The sequence below is a fragment of the Onychostruthus taczanowskii genome, unplaced genomic scaffold, assembly GCF_017590055.1.
Source record: "Onychostruthus taczanowskii isolate IOZ18803 unplaced genomic scaffold, ASM1759005v1 scaffold78, whole genome shotgun sequence".
NCBI lineage: Eukaryota > Metazoa > Chordata > Aves > Passeriformes > Passeridae > Onychostruthus > Onychostruthus taczanowskii.
The window spans coordinates 2513160-2532734 of NW_024505671.1; the positions used below are offsets into that span (position 1 = coordinate 2513160).

Below are 19575 nucleotides of genomic sequence, written 5' to 3' on the forward strand. Positions count from 1 at the left end.
ACTCTGACCTGAATTCTGACCTATGGGTTGCAATAAATCACATGCTATATGAAGGCAGGGATGGACAGAGAAATTCAGTCTGGATAAGCCCAAAAGGAAACTTGATTTCTGAATGTTGTTGAGCTTTTTTGATTGGTCATTGGTTCTGTGGTTTCTCTCATTCAGAAGCAGCTCTAAAAATTGCATTTTAACACATCACTTTGATGTTACACCATTCCCTTTTTCTTGGAAAATGTCTCTATAGCTAATAAACAATGGCTTACAAAAAGGAGGTAAATCTGGATGAACTAACTTTGTCATGTGAATAAGTTTTGTGTTTGAAAGCTGAAGCACACTCTGTGCTGGCAGCTTATGTTTGGAAGCCTTACATGCTAGCTTGTTGATAATTTGGAAGGGCTGGATGATATGTTTACAATCTTTTTTTTTTGGCAAATAAACATCATGCCTTGCAATAATTTAACCTATGTATGTGTGTCTTTGGTCAATTGATTTGGAAATAGAATTTAACTTTTTTATAGACTGACTGGAGGTCAGTAAAACCAGAGTGATTCTGTGATGCTGTTTTCATTGTCTTAGAGTCATGCGATTTTTGTCACAACACCCAGATTTTTTAGTAATTTGAGGATTATTGATTCTTCTTTTCTTTGGAACAAGTAATGTCACACAGTGTGTTCATGTTTTATAGAACTTGTCTATTATGTCTGTTAACCATGCTCCACTAGCATTTGAAGAGTGTTGGGCAAATGCATGGAGCTGGCATAACAAGATACTAAATGTCCAGAAGGCTTTGAATGCAAACTCAGGTATACTTCGTACAAAGAGCAGTAGTTGGGTCAGCTTGCACTGACTCTATCCAGCTCAGCTGTGGGAGGGATTGGGCTCTTTGAATGCCTTCTTGAATCAACATCTTGAAACAATGATTGCAGCCTAAGATTATCTATTAAAGTAATTTTATGTTGTGGGATTTTTTTCTCCTTTTAAAAAAATACACACTTAGGGAAATGTCATTAAAAATATGGTAGCAAAAAAAAAAAAGTTACCCTCTGGGTAAGCTGTTAAAAGTAGGGAAATGTCATCTAAACTTGAGCATGGCCTTAACACTGTGTCTTTATGTATGTTCTTTATAATCTGTACTTTTTGCTAACACATCATGAAACACTTTCTACCATCATGTGAGGTCTGCCTTGTAAAGTACACATTTCATGAATGGCCACATGGTGCTGTAATCCCTCCTACATTTTTTTTTTTCCTTTTTTATGCTACCTTTTTTAATTATGTGAGTGTGTAATGATGCTTTTTAACTGTGACTTGATGGAAGGCTAAGCACAAATCTAATGTGCAGCTTGACCTTTATGTGATCTAAGCAGGGGTTTTTTCGGGTTTATTTTTTTTTTAAAAGCAATGCTTTAGGGTAAGTTTTTTCCACACATTTTAAGATCATTTAGTTTAGAATTTATTTCCTGAGTTTTCCTGTGTTCTTTGCATAATGGGTTTTTTATCTTTCATTCAGCTCATAACATGATATTCTCAGAATAGAGATTGTTGCTTGAAATCTAGTTACTGGAGGTGGGGTCAGGCATAACTCCTCAATTATCCTGTTTTTACTGTTGTTCAGTTTCCATGCTTACATTCACACTGCAGATTACCAATTTGGGAGTAACTCGATTTAAGAAAGATGATGATTAGTCCAGAAGGGTCCAAAAGAAATTTAAAAAATGATCAGAGATTTAAAAAAATTAAATTTACCTAAAATCACAGGAAAAGAAAAACAAATAGAGAAGACAGGGAAAGAGGGGACTGTCATAACACTTCTAAAGTTTTTTTTTTTAATTTAAAAGATTCTGCAGATATAAAGGCACTATGCAGTTCTTAATGAGTAATGATAATACGAGTGGTGGACTGGAATCGTGTCGAGTTCTAGATCTGACCTTTAGGAAAAGGTTAGAACAACAAGGACAGCAGAGCAAACACAGAATAGATTACACTTCAGGATTTTGAAGCTGGTAGTGGCAGTTGCATAGCTGATCCTGCCTTCAGACGAAAAGGTGGACGGTGACAGTTCTGAGTAATTTTGAAGCTTTTTTACCCTTGATAAATAAGTTTAAACCTGCAACTTCCATCTTTCAGAAAGGAAATGGAAGTCTTGGTTCTAAATCACCAGTAATAGAGAATCTGCTGCACTTGATAAATTCAATAGTGAAATGTTCTCCCAGATAGTAAATTCAGTTATTTTTCAGAAAAGTACAATTGACTCCTTTTCCTTAGCTCTTAGAGTGCATTTGTCCACTATGTAAAGACTCATCAAATTTTTCACCTGTGTACTTTCATGTATAATTTCTTATACACTCTCATGCAATCAACTCTCAGCCTTCTCTGTTTTTTTTCCCTTCTCATTCTCTTTACAAGTTGGAAGCTTTTAAATTTTTTCATCATTTTTGTGATGCTGCATGAACTTTGTTCATGTTTTTCTGAAAATGGACTCTGTGAATGGTCGCATGAATGCTGTATCATGCCTTTGTTCCTCTCCTCCTGCTTCTCAGAAAAAGGGAAACTAGGATTATCATTCTGGCCTGTAAGGTTTCCCAAACTGCTGATAATATGTGGAAGTATGCATGTCCTTGCTAGAACTACCCCTTCCCTGTGAATATGCTCTGCTTCAGGTTCTAGATGCTTTGGGTTTCATTTGCCGTATTACAGTGCAAAATATTTTCTTACATCTTTCTTGCCTGGTGGTTCAAGTGGCTCTTTACTAGCAAACCACTCTCTTCATTATTCCCTCTTTTTGCAGCTTTGTTTTCTGAAACTATTACCACTTTGCACATTGCTTCTGAATCACAGATTATCACATTAAACTGTGTAGGTTCAAAGCCTCAAGCAGAGTGACATCCACAGTCCCTCTCTGACGGCAGATTTTCACATCTGCAACAAGGCAGCCATGTCATAACTTTCACTTACATTGATTTTTATATTCCACAGATTGCATATATGAAACATACTGCTGAATTACAATGATTTATTTTTTTGTTACACACAGTTCACTGTATTTCAGTTTCCATGTGGACATTCCTAACATTGATTTGTTCCCTGCAACAGCCATTTCCACAGGATGGCTGGAGTCACCCATACTCCCTGTGATAAATGTATTCATACAGGAAGTTGAATATGCAGTGCTGCATCATTGCAGCATCCTTTGCATAATAATCTTCCTAAGAAATTGAGCCCCAAGATTTTATGCTAATGTGACTACCTCAGCCAAATCAGTGGTCTCATTCAATTTTGAAAATACATCTTTTCTACCTATCATGTTTGTTGATTTAATACTTTCCAAAGAGCTGTATCAGCTATTCTACTATTTGCAGGAAATTTATTGTAATACTTTGTAATTAGTTTTCCTATTCTTCTGTATAATGCATAACATTTGCATCTCTGAATTACAGTGAAACATTAATCAGAGGTCCAGAGAAATCCTGAGCCAGACCTTTGGAAGAAAGTCTTAAATACAGGGTGTCTGGAATTAGGTGATTTTAATTAATGTGGAGTTTAGCTGCTGTTAGTGTTTTATGGAGAGTTAGTGTTTACACTCTTACTTGTTTCCAGCTGTAACTTTGCATTACATAAATGAAACAATATTAGTATTTCCTTTATCTGGGACCCATGCAGGATACTTAACTGTGTTGGTGCTGTTCATTGTGAATTTATATATTGAACTTCTTTGATATCCTCAGGAGAATGAAAAATATAGGGTAGAAAAAAGACCCCAATTGTTTGGCATGCATGACTGACTGACAAAATACAGCCTAAAATAATCTGGTAGATTTACAGGATAGGAAAGCAGAGAAATACAAGGCTTTACAGTATCTTATCTTTTAGCTATTCACTGGTCTGAGCAGCTTACTAAACAATTTCTGGAGGACTCAGTTGTATTTACAAGGATGTGACCCAGACACATCATTTCAGAAACTGAAATTTCTACTGTTGAAATCTCAGGTCCAGAAAGGGTGATTGATGAGGAGTGTGCACTACTTTACTGTTAACCTTGAACCACTGGGCATTTTGTATCCCTGCACACACCTCTCATTGAAGGGCAGGCCAGTCAAAGATAAAGTTTTGAAATGAAAATACTTATTTCATAGAATCATAGATCTGTTAAGGTTGGAAAAGATTGCTAAGGCCATCAAGTCCAACTGTTAACTACACTGCCAAGTGTAGCACCATTAAACCACATCCCTAAGTGCTGCATCTGCATGTTTTTTGAATGCTTCCAGGGATGATAATTACATCACCTGTCTGCATTGCTTGTTTTGTGTCTGGGATAAACTAGAGAGCGATAACAAAAAAGCAGACTGGCACACCTTTAAGTTCAGCTTTCTGAGGAGAGGCAGCCTAGTTAGTATTCTACAAGAAAGGAAGAAGGCCTCATGAAGCCAAAGTTTTTCCTGAAGTCTGCTCTAGATAGTCCTTTTACCAGTTCAGCTATGCCAGTACTGTTATGACTGAAATAACTGTGTAGGTGACATGGGTAGGTGCATCAGTAGAGAAATGCCCTATATCAACTCCACCAGTTCTAAAGAAAAGGTTGAAAGCATGACCACAGCATGAGGGTGAAGGCTGCAAGAGAGGAACTACAGACAAGAGCAGGAAGATAAATAAACTCTTGATTATGGAGGCTGGCAGTATCTCAGGCCATTCCTCTTTGCATCTCATCCTTGAGAAGGATCACTGGAGCATCCCAGAAGTGCCTGGTGCCTTGTGTGCAGGGGACTGCTTTGCCACAGGTTCATGCTGATGCAAGATGTTACGAAAACTAATATTTCAAAATTACTTTTTCAGAAGATAAACATTGAGGTAACTGCATCTTATTTAAGTCCTAAAAAGCTGAAGGTTCTATGTTAGTGCTTTTACATGACCTCCCTGTGAAGCTGTGCTGCAGGGCAGGTAATGGAGCTCTAACATAATTGCTGAGTAAATATGGCTGGGCAATTGTACTCTCAGCATGTGATTCTCAGTTGTATGGCACTGGAAAAGGAAACTGTGCTTCCCTTATAAGAAGGACACAATATGCCTGTTCCTATTAATATTATGTGGCTGTTGGTTCTTGTTTGCTTCCATTATACTGAATTTCTAGCAACCACCCTTTTTGTTTAAGGGGGAACAGTGTATGTTAAAAGAGTAAGAGGCAGACAAAGTTCTTACAGAGACTAGGTTGGGAGTCGTCTTTTCCTTGAGGTGTTGTGCTTTGCCTGCAAGGATGAAGAAGCCATCTTCTGCTTGTGTGAAGAGTTTTGTATTAAATGCAAAGGCAGCAGCCTCCTGAAGTGAAATGAAAAATAATAGGAACTAAGAGAGCCTCCATTTTAAAGCCAAGCAAATCACTTTTGTTGATTTTTTTCCCCCTTACTTGCAAGGAGTTTGTAAAGGATTTTAAATTCAGATTTTGGTCATGTAGATAATAAAATTGGAATTCATCAGAAATGTGAAGGGGCAAGCTCACATACTTCTCAGGCTTTAGTTGTTTTGTTTTTTTTTTTTCTTTTATTAAAAAAGACATAAGGGAATATATTATTAATGAAGCTAAATAACATTGATTGAAGCTTGCAAATTTTTTTTTTAATGAGAACTCCAAAAATGCACCTTCAACAACAGATCTGTTAAAACTAATAGGATTTACTAGTACATATCAAATAAATCAGGAGACGTTAAGTACAGGAGGAATGTTGTGGGAGTTGGTGTATCCATTTGCAGTGGTCTGGTGGAATGGTGGTATCCTGACCCACTCTGCCCAGTTGTGCCAATGTGCTGCTGGAGATCAGAACATTTGTGCAACTTCATGATGCAGGATCCAATCACGATCCCACTCAGAAGGTGAGTCTGCTACTGAGGCGTAGAAAATATGATCATGTCCCATTCTGAACCCTTCACAATAGGGGTTTAAGTGCAAATAAGGTGATGTGATGGATAATGAGGCACTTGTCTATTTTTTTGCAAGATCACATTCATGTGGGAGTTGTTAATCTGAAAAGTTTCACTTGGGAGAGCATTTAATGTGTTGTGATTGATAAGTATCTAAAAATATGCAGAACATACTTGAACAAATGGAGCATTGATTTGCCCTTTTCTTCTTTAAATAGCTTAAGGTACTTGATTTTTTTTTTTTCAACTGTTAGGATTTTTTATGCTATGTGAGTGCTGCTTAGCTTCCACAAATGACTCTTGAGTACAGTTCATAGAAACAAATGGCTGGAATTTGAAGTATTATAAACTGTGTTTAAAAAAAATGTACATTTGAATAAGGACCAGAACAGACTTGATTTTTCTAATAATTTCTTGCTTGTTGCCTGGTGGAGCAACCCACAGCTGGGTGTATGCCAGCTGTCTACATTGTGCAGAAAATCAGAAATTTGAGCTGTCCTGTGTTTGGGGAGGTGGGGAGCACGCACAATCTGCGTTTTGGAAATGGAAGTTCCTCTGTAGCATTTGTGAAAGAGTGACCTCCCATCTCATCTGTCCTCTTGGGATGACTGAGCTTGGGTGAGTCTCTTTTCTCAGGGCTTTTGGTCCTGAATTTACTGTTCTCATGTTCAGAAACATGATCTTACCAGCAAAAGGGTGGGCTCTGGGAATATCGTGGGTTGGTTATGTAATCTCATTCCTCCTTTTACTTCAGAAAAGACAATATATATTGAAAATTTCTAACAAGACCAATATTAGCTGTCTGATTCTCATTTTTTGCTCTTCTGATGAGCGATTTAGGTTTAACATCCTCTGTGGAACCTGGGGCAGGACATCCCTGCTCTCTTGCTTCTATAAATCTTGTGATTTTTTTGTTAAGTTATCTTAAGACAACTTGCTGCTGTCATCACTTCTTACTCTCTACTGCTTTCCCTTTCCTTTGTCCTCCTCCACTCACCTCTGTCTTTTGGTTGTTGTTATCTGCGTCAAGCAGCAGGAGGATAATGTGTTCGGTAATTTAGATGCAATCTATTCTTTCCAGCAATTTTACTTGAAAAGTTTAGTTTTCAAAACTACCAGGCCAAGGAATTCACTCAAAGCTTTCTATTTGAGTAAATATTGTCAAAACTTTATGCCCACATTGACCTGTGGTATTTGCAGGAATGCCTTTTTTTTTTTTTTTTAATATAAGATTTATTTCTGTATAAAGCTAAAAAAGCAGCAAAGATTAGCTCAGAGAGGAATTCAGGGTAATTCAGAATATTTCACTTGCACATCCATGTCCAAACTGGGTTGTACACTAATCAGGAAGCAAGGAGCATATGCCTTTTTAATTGGATTGTTTTAAAATTTTATGCTGTCTGTGCAGTTTCAAATTATGGCAGTGATCCTGCAACACTGAGGTCAGTGAGATTACTGATAGGCATAGTTACTCATGAGACAAGCCTTTTTAGACTGTATTTGGGAGTCTGGGGAATCATGCAGAAGAAAAATCAGGTTTAAACTCGATGAGATTTTTCTCTTGTCTTTTACTAGAATTCATAATTTTAAACAATTTTGCTGCCTTTTAAATATTTATGAGAAGCCCTGATCTTTTATTATACAAATTCAATTATTCATTGCCTCAAAAAGATGGGAAGAAACTGAGAGGTTTTTTTTTTAATTTAAAGGGTGTCTTCAGTTCTTTTTATCTAGTATTTTACATTTTAGAAGAAATGATGTAAATTGTGACTCAGAAAATCATCAGAATAACATTTAAATACTTAAATATGGCTATGTCCTCAAGCTCACAAAAATAAAGTATAAGCTAGTGCTTAAGTGTGAATTGTTCACTTAAATTGGGGAAACAGAGGGAGAACATAATCCATGTTCTTAGATGAGGAAAATTCCAAGTTGAATTTATCCTATGAACTTTCCAGTCCAGGAAGGTTTTATTTTATTCTTTGTCTCACAGAATTTGTAGTCCATCAGTCTGTTCCATTAATGTCCATTTTTTAATTTTGACCATGGAACAGTGTAAGCAGCTTCCCCTCTTTTTTTGTGGTTAGGCCTGCTCTCCTGATGCTGTGTGTTGATATAAAATATGCAGTCAGTATTTTAACATTCTGTAAATACAGTGTAGTCACAAACCTTCCCAAGCTTCTTTTTTCCTCCTTTCCTCTTTTGGTTTCCCAGCTGTTGAAGATGTTAGCAGCAGGAGGTGCTTATGCTTAGCACCAGGAGGAGACATACAAGAGGGTAAGGTCACGGTGGTGAAGTTGCTGGTTTATCTTCTCATCTCTAAGTTGCAGATATCTATGCTACATTTTGCTTATGTGCAAGCCTGGTCACAGATGTTGTTACCCTTTCCTTTTCCTTGGACTTGCATGTACTTGAGACTGATACTTAATTTCTTTTTGGAAGCAAGAATTTTCATATGGACTTCAAAAAAAAAAAAAAAAAAAAAGAAAAGTTCATGAAGTGCAGTACAGGGATAAGGTATTGCATAACCATGAAATAACCTCAAATCCAGCCAGTGGTGCAGACTGGGGATGAGGGGATGAGGTTCTGCACAAGTTCCAGCAAATAAAAAGCTGGAAATACCATGCATATCTGTCAGTTCATCCAGAGGAAGCTTTTGGAAAAAAACTTTCAAAGTAAGCTGAAAATCCTTTGCACATTACTACACTTACTGTACAGGCAAAGGTGATCCAAGGCTGCCTTACAGCAGTTACTGTTGGGTGGTGCCTGTTCTAACATGACTGCCCAGATAAGAAGTGTCTTGAGAAGAAGAAATGCTCATTCTTTGTTTCATCTGCAGAAGGTTCTTCATCTGAAAACAGTAAGGAGAGAACTCAAGAAGCAAAACTGTTGATGCAGTGTAAAAAATGGTTTTCAACTAAAATGTTTGTAGTACACATATGGCTTAATGTGATTCCATATTTACTGTTCACCCCAGAGATCTACATCTCTAGTTAGAAACTAGTTGTAAGATGCTCAGTTTCACTCCTCACCTTGTAAAAGCTCTGAATTTCTGTAGGAAGTCATTTGAAAACATTCAGATGAGAGATAATACGGGTATGTGGAGCCTTGTGATGAGATTGACCCATTTTTCTTCCCGCCAGGTTTGGAGGAGACCAACCCGTGTACATCAATATTATTAGAGATCCTGTCAACCGATTCCTATCCAATTATTTTTTTCGCCGTTTCGGAGACTGGAGAGGAGAACAGAATCACATGATCCGTACCCCCAACATGAGGCAGGAGGAAAGATACCTGGTATGTATAAATAAAAGGTTTTGATTACCAATTTCCCATCCTTGTTATGTAGTGCTGTTATTCAAACTGGATACGTGAAAAGTGGGAGACTGAGGCATCTCCCATCTTGTGTTTTTCCTCTGCCTTCTCTTGCCTGCTCCTTAGTTTGCTCAGCTTTACTGTGTAGAGTGTTGCCAATGAATTCAGTTTGATCTTGAATAAGCTGACAGCAAGTTCCAGATTTCCACCACTGAATTATGGTCCTTACACTTAGCTGGATTTGCACTGCATAGTAATATAATAATTCTGCCTATATTTGTCACTGCACTGTGAATATTCAGACAGATTTTTAGGTTCAGACTATGTCTGTAACTCTGCAGCCTCAGAAGAAAATTGAGGAACAGAGCAATTCAGGGAGCTTAAGTCTCTAACGTTCTTGCTAAGTTGTTTGTAATGCTCTTTACACCAGGGCTCTAATCTCAGTTCTTGCTTTGGTTTTGCTGCTTTTTGTCTTTTTTGAGTTAATATAATGGCAATAATGCTGAATAAGCTATTCATAAGAAGTTTTAAATCGTACAGCTGCTGAACTGTCGTAGCACCTGCCAGCTTTTGTTGCATACCAAGGTCCTGTGGCAGTAGGTGTTGAATGAATGCTAAATAAGAAACTGAGAAGTTAGGAAGGTGGCTAGTTTGGTTTATATTGATCGCTTTGCATGTACACAGACACCTCTCAAAAAAGGCAAAATGGTGGAATTGCTTCTTGCTCTCTCTCTAATACAGATCCAGTTGGATTGGACTCAGCTTTCAGGCATGCTTGAACTGCAGAGTTCAATGAAACAGCAGTGACAGGACAGCTTGATGGTCTGCTATGAGATCTTACAAGCCAGACATAATGTCAAAACAAGATATGTGTGTGGCTTTTGGAGGACAGAGAATGTTTTTGTGAGGTTTTGAAGAGGTGGTAGAGTACGAGATGTGTGATGAGCCATAGAGAACACAGCTCTGAACAACTGCCACACAATACCTTTCAGTCCTAGCTGAAGTTAGATGAATCCAGGGAGGGCTGCATTTTTTCCCATGTTACAGAGCTGTTCAAATTTCATTTGTCTTCTGTTTTTGGTCATGCAGAGCCCTGTGAACAGACAAGCTTGTACATTATGAGTAATTGAAGGGGGAGGTATCAGTTAGGGGGAGTGTAACTGTCTAATGGCCTTAAGTTTAATGACATCTCCTATACAGGTATAACCTGTGAAGGGTTTCTTATTTGCTATGTGCCTATAGATCTGGAAGAGGTGCCTGTGTTGGCTGGGTGGGTCTTGACCTCCTGTTGCAGAGCTGGAAGGTTTTGCATGTTGTGTGTGTATGGACTTCTGCTTCATCATCTCTGAATGGGACAAGAGGGTTGAGGAAATTATTGATTGGTGGGGGTTTTTACTACAACTTTATAACACTACTACATTTTCTTTTTTGGAAATGTTAAAAGTGAGTGCTAGAGCCTGTACTTTACTTTGAGTGCCTTCTCATTTGAAGTGCAATGATTGGCATCTCTTATGACTGACTCTGTAAAACCTGGTATTATTTCAGTACTGAGTGTGCAGCTTAAGACATGATATACGTATAGCCAATGAAATTTTACTTCAAGCACAACTGAAACAAATAGATCAAATTCATGTTGTCTTGTTTTAAAAACTAATAGAAATTACCTTGCATTTTCATTGGTGTTGGTATGTTCTTTAAGAAGTTAATTGTTTATATGCATATGCAGATATCTATGCATACACAGATCAGTACAAAAGCTATAATGAAAAATAAATAAAAAGTATCTGACTGAGGTCAGAAATCATTTTGTTCAAAAGGCAGTTTCTTGTTCTGAGGCACCATAAGCATCCTTAATAAAAACTATTTTTGCATTTTCTTTTTGATTTTCTCTGTTGGTAAGTCAGTTTAGAATCCTAGAAACATTTTTGGAACCTGTTTTCCATCCTTCCTTGGCAGACTTTGGCAGTCACTTGCACTGCTGTGAGAGAGTGACAGTAACACATAGGTCACTTGCCAGTGAAATTAATTGTCATGAAAGCCACTCATTCTGAACTTCTTAAAATTCAGGTATTGGGGATTTTGGAATCATAGCTTCAGAAATCTGCAAAATCAGTTGTCAGATCTAGCTATGAAGAGAGTAAGCAGCTGGTTTTACCTCTGAGCATGACCAGTATGACACTTTAGCACAGGACTGATGGGTGGCCTCATTGCAGGTCTTATAATTGTTGCAATTCTTCACTAATATTCTTTTAAACGCAAAACTTGAAACAGTACTCTTTTTTTTTTTTACTGGGGACTGTTTAAGGATAAACTTAGATTTAGCATATTAAATAGTTTCAACATTGATCATAATATTAAACCTAAGTTGTTTGGGATGAAATGTGCCTGACCATGAGCAGATACATGAAAGCAGTGGGAGGATATGAGCTTTTACTTTTCTTCTTCCATCATGCCTCAGATCGACAGCCAGGAAAACACATAACTGCTAATTGATCCATGACACTGAGCTCATTGCTGGAGTACTTGAGAAGCCTTGTGTTGATAGCAGTTATAGACTTACAAAATGGACTGGATAAACTTTAAATATTACTTTTCTGTTTTACCAGAAAACCAGGATTTGCCAGGGTTTGCAGGCAAAAGATATGTATCTGGAAACAGGGTCTTAAGAGCCTAATTATGCTTTTATCAACCATGATGTTCTTGGCTGCCTATCTCTTGGAAGGTGGTATGGGCAGCTGGGAACCTTTCCAGGCCATCTTGGCATCTTCATCAACAGCTGCCAACACTGGCCATCTCCATTGAAAAGCTGAGGGCAGCATCCATATTCCCTCAAACTGCAGTGTGAAGGTGTGGGAGTTCAGCTGCTCTAGAAAGCAAGCTCTTAAGGGTGGAGAAGCATTTTAAGATCAGGTTTTGTGTCTGATGAACTCCAGGTTGTGATGCCCTTGATGGAAGCATTCTCTCCCCTCAATTCTGATCCTTAAGAAAAAAAAGGAGTTGAAAAAAACCCAAACTATCTTGAAGTCTTGTAGTACCTTGCATGCTGTTTTTTTAACATTGAAAATCTGAACTGCTGACATTGCAAAGGTCAGAAACAGAGGCGGAAATTTCCGCTGTTCACTGATCATTTGAAATTTTCTCTGAATTGAGCTTCAGGCTTTGACTTTGTTCCAGGAAACACAACCATTCATTCAGAGTCAGATAAATTGTTCTAAACATTTTGGTAAATGTCTGTGTTTATCAAAATTTAATTGAAAGGATAGAAAACAAGCCTTTTATTCATGAGTCAGATACAGCAGAGGCAGCTGCTGCAATGTGCGACTTTTTACCCAGATCCACCAGCTCCTTGCCCTGACCTGGCACTTTCACTGCTGGAGTGAGTTATTGTTAGTCACCTGAAGAAATCACTTCCAAGCTTCCCCCAGAAAAAAAAATACTGGCAGCATGGTAGTGTGGAGTAAGGCAGAGAGGTAATTAATGGTGAGCACCTTGAGCCAAGCCTCAAGCACACTGATATGACTGTCAGCCCTACATTATGGTCCTGTAAGATGAGATAAATTCACAAAAATTAATTTGAATTAGTTGTAGTGAATGTGTTTCAGGTTGAACTAGAGTTCTTAGAGTAAATATGCCTCAGTAAAGCAAGCAAACCCTTATCAGTGCAGTTGTGAGTGCTGCAGGTACCAAGCAAAAGAAAAACATGCCTGAGATGCGATTTAGTTCAGGGCTTGAAAGTGCAGAAGGTAGGAAGCACCCCTGATGAAGAGGGACTACTATAATATTTTAATGCTTTATATTAAAATTGTTCCTTCCAGAAGACTTGTTTGTAATTATCTAGTGTTTATTACAGCTTCAGTTTGAGATACCAAATATAAAAAAGGCATGTATGGGGTTTTTATATTTTCTTAATACTTGGTAAAACTTTGATCTACGACTATGAAGACTGAATGAGCGTTTGAAGCAGCATGGGCTGTGTGTTGTTGCCTGAATTGCAGGAAATCCAGTTACATGGGATTCTGATCTCTGTTAGGCTCGTGAATACTGTGACTCTTAGCTCACTCCAGTAAAAGATTTCTGAGCTAATGTGTCATAAGTGAGAATTTTTGTATTTTAAAAATCATTCAGTAAGACAAAAACTTGTCACCTTCCTATAGGATATTTCAAATTTTCATTATAATTAGCAGTTACATTTGCACAGCATCTCTGGGTGGCTCTGCGTAGTTTTTCAACTTCATCTCTGAAAATAAATATGCTTTTCTCAGCAAAGATTAAAAATATTCTAACAATATTCAGCCTCATTTATGTTAAAGATTACTCATGGAAGTGATCCCATAAGGGAGCAGTTGTCCTTTTGTCTCTTAAATGAAATGCTAAAATAATTGTTAAAAGTGTATTAGGATTACTTTAAAGGAGAGAAGTAAAATTAAAGTGATGTCAGGAAAATTTTAAATCAAATTTCTTATAATAGGGAGAAAAATTCTTTTTGCAATGTTAGCTTTTATGGCTAAATACTTAAAGTAATGTTTTTTAGATTACTTCATAAATTTCAAACAAAATAAGAAAAGGTGAATGGGTGAACAAGACAGAACTTTTTTTTAGTCTTGAATCTTGAGAATTTCCTTTTATGATTTCCATGGTTTTCATTAATATAAGAATATTCACTAAATATATTTAATTGGTTTTATTATTTAGATCCTCAAATTTCTATCTACAATGAAAAATATTCTTTTACCAATTATCAGCTGGTTTTCAGACAACAGCTGGCTGTCTTATTTCCTGTGTTTATCTACATAATACCCTGGGTAATTATATTATGAATTGTCATCAGTAGTTGCTTTCAGTTGTCATCATTGAGCTTTCTCCTTCATGACTTCAGATAAGTTTCCTCAAGCTTTTCAGTTGCCAGACACGTGGCCTGCAGGAGAGACCATGGTGTGGAGCCTGTGCCTTCATCTTCTGACTGTCACTCTCGTGAGTGTGTTTCTCTATAAAAGAAAAGGCTGGGGGAGAGTTACCTGCCTGCAGATTTGGTGCAGTGAGGGAGCAGAGGATTCATGACTCTGATTTTCCTGTTGAGGACCTCGCAAGAGGGGCAACCACTGTCTGTTGACTGAACCTGGGAAATTTTGGGGAGGCTGTGATAACTTGGTTAACATTGTTTAGACTGAGGCATGCAGAGGTTAAAATTATTTGCCTTTGTCTGTACAATGCATACCAGATATCGAGGAGTTAAATATATAAATTAAAAAGAACATTTTTCACTTACTGTGCTCTGAGCAGTAGTTAAGAAACTAAACATTTTGTGCACTGTTTTCCCTGACATAGCCCCATACACACAGTAGTCATTTTTCTGCCTGTGTTATTATGCACTGGTGCTGAGGTGGTTTGAACTGGTCACTGGACGTACTGCAGTGCAGCCTTGCAGCTGCAGGTCGGGTTTGGGAATCACACAGTAGCAGGGATCCCTGCGCCTGGGACGGGGCTTGCCGGAGAGTGCTGCTGAAGCACAGCCACCTGTCAGCTGACCCAATTAGAACAGTTTGCTGCTTCTTCCCTCTAATGAGTGCTTTTAATAGTCTCCAGCTGTTCCCTTTTGCTGCATTACCTCTTCACAGCAAAATTTCTGGCCCATTTTTGCAGCTCTTCATCTATTGTGTGTGCTCCAAACCACCATTTTCCCCCTTAGATTCTCTCATTTTGTATTAATAATTTATTGAACCACAAAGTTAATGGTAATTCAGACCTCAGCTGGAGGAGGACTGATTAAACAACTTAGAAAACATAATATTAAAGGAAATATTTTCATGGCTGACATTTACTTTTCAGTGACTTTAATTTACAAACCGATGTTTTTTTAATGTTCCCTTGTGGAGTTTGCATTCCAAACATTGCAACATTATGCATTTTTACAAAAGTAAGAAAATGTGCTTTCCAAATCTGTTTTCATTCAGTAGTCTGAGTCAATTGCACATACTAAATATGCAATATAGCATTGGTTAAGATTGCAACACTAAAAACTACCATGTAATTCACAGTACATACTTATATTCATAGAAGGTGTAAGATTCCATGCCTTTATTTTAATGATGCCATTCTCCTTTTTGTGGAGACAGGATACAGGATAACAACAATATATTGCTTCAGAATGTAAAAAGGTGAGGGGTCTTTCCTTGCAGAGTTGTAGTGGTCTGAAAATTTCTGGCTGTTGCAGTTTTTAAGCAACTGCACAGAAAACCAGAAACCAAGCAGCAGAAGAGGTCCCAGCGCTAAGTACCCACAATCTTTTTTAAGTGTAACATTATTACAGGGTCTTACCATATGCTGTGTTTCGGTAGCACTTTTTAAGACATTTATATACATAAGAAATTATGATCTTTTATTAAGGGACCTTGCTGTATTAAGTTTAAAATGATGAATTTTCATTTTTATGGTGATTTTACCAAGTTTTTTATTTGTGCCTTCTGAGCATGAATACAGGACAGCTCTTGATATTCTCTCTTGTGCTGCTTTTTGGGTTTTATGTGTTGTGGTAGCTTGGGGAAATAGTTTTCTTTAGCTTCTCTATAGGAAGATCCTGTTTGTAGAGTGGAAAATCCCAACCACAGAACAAAGATTCTAATATATTGATGCCAACTTTTTAATGTCATGTAAACTGTATAAGAGAAAGAGGGTATGTCTGTGTTATATTTTAAGAAGATATATTTTTGGACCATTGAACAAGAACAGAAAAGAGCATTCTTGTGCAGCCCAGGGACAAAAGCCAGCCTTGCCTTCAGTGAAGGCAGAAAAGCAGTTTGTGGGGTGTAATCCTTATTTCACTTAGAAACTGATGGACTGTGACAAGCCTTTTGCAGGGTTAGGAGTGACATTTTCTCTGTGTGTGTTGGGTGATTCTATCATAGCATCTGCTTGTTTCTCAGTAGCAGTCAAAAAAGAGAAACCAAAAGCAATAGAGAGCAATATAGAGAACTTCATTGTGCATAAATCTCCAGTGTGTCTGCACTCGACTACTTTCATTTGACATTTGTGACTTCCTCTCCTAGGGTATTTCCTCCCAAATTTGCCCTAAACCACGACACCTCCCATTCCCAAAATGGGATTGAAAGAACCAGAAAACACAAATGGGTGGGAGAAATGATTAAATAATTTCCATATGAGGAATGACAAAGGTTAGGGTTCTTGAGGAAGAAGTAAACAGGGGAAAGGAAACGAGAAGACAGATTTTTGGGAGGCATGAAAAAGCGGCCTCAAGGATGATTGCTTTTGAGCTGTTTCAGTGTAAGACTAATAGAAGTTTACAATTGGAATGGGTAGTTGCTGGATCCAGTAAAAAATAGAAAATGCAATGGTTTGGACAACACGTAATGAAGCTTTGGAAGTCTTTTCTCGTCATTGTTGTGAATAAGTTCTGATGTATTCAAAAAAGAAATATTTTACGAAACATTTCTTTACAGAGGGAGTGATCAAGCACTGGAACAGGCTTCTTAGAGAGGTGGTCGATGCCCAAGACATGTCAACGTTTAAGAGCGATTTGTACAACGCCCTTAACAGCACACTTTAACTTTCAGTCAACCCTAAATAGGTCAGGCAGTTGGACTAGATGATCCTTGTAGGTCCCTCCCAACTGAAATATTCTATTCTATTTTTAAAGGTTCAACTCTGTAGCCCCCAGGGTCTGTTAATTACCAAAGCAACATTTCTTCATCAGAAAATATCTGATCAGTAAAAATCTAAATCCTCAGGGGTACCCAGAAAAGGGTCCTGTGTGTATGAGGTAAATGTTCCTCATAGCCAGTAGTGATTTTCTGAAATTGGTTTCTGCTCTGGGTAACTCAAAAGCAAACTTGGAAATTACATGCTTACTAGTGAATTCTCCTACTAGGTGGTTTATATAAGGTAGTTACAGTTATAGACATCTCCAGTTGAATGTGTTGTTTCTTGACTTTAAAATAATTGACTGTTCTTGGGTAAATGCCATTGTGGCTAAGACATGCTTGTCTTACATATCTGCCAATCAAATTATTTTTTGTAAGTTCCAAACTGATGCTGAAGCTATTAATTGTTAACACTGTCATGACTATTCTCAAATTTATCGTTAAAAGCGAAGATAAAAATGCAGTTAAAGTATGAACTGCATCCACAATTTTACATTGTGGACTGTAATAGTAAAGGTACCAGAAGAGAAGATGTAAAAATCCTTCAAATAGAGGGATAAAACATTTGTCTCAGTGCATGCTGCTCAGAAATGCAAAGTTTCTTTGGTTTGATGTTTCAGTATGGGTGAATTTCAAGGGTTTGATAATTTTTGTAAGCCTCGAGTTGAGTATTTGCGTTTTCAGTTCTCACGTACTTTGTTAATGTGAAAGTAACAGGAACACACATCAGCAGATAACACTTGCATAATTCCCAGTAAGGGATGATTTAACAATTGTAATTAGCTGACAAGTAACTATTTCAGGTGAATGAAAACAAGAGGATCTCTGTGTGATATGAATGTTATCTTCAGCATGGTCTAGTATTTTGTGCACTATGAACCCAAAAGCAGTGTTTAGTCATCAAATAAAACTAATTATTGATTTATATCTTGTTTGTTTTATGTTGGAATGCAATGGTTTTTAAATCTGGAATGTTTTATCATCCAGAAAAAAAGAATGCTTTCCATTTCTGTTAGTGCAAATTTTTAAAAAATTATTTTTAAGGTTACAGCTTGTACATGGCATAAATAATGGAGATGGGGCATTGACCAGCAAATAGTGTGTCTTAAAAATATGATATAATAATGTATATTATGTGTGTATGTGTGTGTGTTTAGGAGCAGGAGACAGACTTTTTGAAATTATGTTTAACTAACAATTTTTTTGAAGACTTGTCTAATGAAATCATGGTAGCTGTCCCTAGAAAACCACACTGTAAAACCTCCAAAGTAGGAAGGTTTTATACTCCATACTATAAAAACTCCTTGCTAGGAGTTGGCCTTGCCTGTTTTCTTTTCCTTGTTGCGTTATGCTTTAACCACCTTAAATGAAAACTCTTTTGTTGGCAGTAGGATGGGGAAGGAAACTGTAGAACGTTTTACTCCTCCTGACAGAGGAAGGACAGAGAGAGACAGCCCTCCTCTTACTGCCAGCATATGGAATGTGTTCAGGCTGTGGCATGATAATGTAATTTCAGGCAGTCAGATACTCACTTCACTCTGTAGGTGTCAAAACCTGCAGGAACTGACAACCCATGAAAATAAAACTGAATTTATTAGCCCATTTTATTCCTTGTCTGTCATTCTCCTTCCTCTTTCCATTTTGTGATTTATACCTAAATTTTCTGGCTGTCAGAGCTGCCAGCAACGTGAAATAAGCAGAGATCCTGATCTCTAGAACTTCCTAGCTAAAGAAAAGCTGAGGCTTTGAGGTGGTGGATGGCAAGGAGAGTGCAAGGCGGTAGAATTAGGAGAACTGCCCGCCCATGCTGCGTGGCTGATGTGGTGAGGGATAGACATGTCTTTATACAAGCATCCAAAGCTGTCCTGAGCCTTTGGTGTTTGTTAACAACAAAATATTTTCCTATCGTATAATTTTTTGGTGGTGGTGTGGACTCTTCTGTTGACTGCAGGATGGCTGGGTCACACTTGTCAATTCTGTATTTTTAAGACTGAAGTAGTTAATGTTGAAATCATATGGAAGCAGAGATGGCATTTTCTGGAAAAAAGGGACATCAGTACCCAGACATACTAAAGACTTTGTTCTAGTTCTTCTGAAGTTTTAAAGGTTTATTATACCCTGCAGAGTAAAATCCTGTGCCTTATCCTGGTCCCAGCTCACAAGGACCCCAGGCCCTGCTGAGCACTGTGTGCTTGCTCCTTTCTGGTGGCACCAAGGCTCATGTCTGTAGAGATGGGGGACACGTGGGGTGCCTGAATATCCTGTGGGACACATCTGGCTGCTTGTCCCACTAGGTTCTTCCCAGCCAGCCCACCCAGCAGGGAAGGAACCCTTAATATACAGCAGAAGATGAAAGACAGAGGTGCAAATTTAGGTTTTGTTTCTATCTCATTACAGAATGAATAGATCTGAACTGGGGAATAGTCTGCCTAAAAATCTGGTGCTGTCTGTCTGTTCTTGCTTGTTTGCTTCAGTATGTTCCTGTGATGGAGAGATGGGTGTTTGTGTTTCTCCAAAAACAACCAAATACCATAGGTTTGTGTTGGCAGATGGATTGTAATGCTCTCTCTGGTTGCTTAGCCCTGCCTGGCAAGTGGCTGCTGTGTTTTCCCTCAGGAGTGCTCTTCAGGTGTCAGGTATTCCAGAAATCAGATTTTCCTTCCTGGCATAAAAGGTATTGCTACAGTTGCTCCTC

General features: G+C 37.9%; 1 protein-coding gene across 1 annotated transcript in view; it reads left to right on the forward strand.

Moving 5' to 3' along the window:
• Window positions 1-19575, forward strand: part of UST (uronyl 2-sulfotransferase) — a 153452-nt gene that overhangs the window by 87327 nt on the left and 46550 nt on the right. Inside the window, exon 5 of the mRNA XM_041423521.1 lies at window positions 9054-9207. Within this exon, the coding sequence (XP_041279455.1) occupies window positions 9054-9207 (154 nt within the window). The remainder of the gene's footprint in view (window positions 1-9053; window positions 9208-19575) is intronic.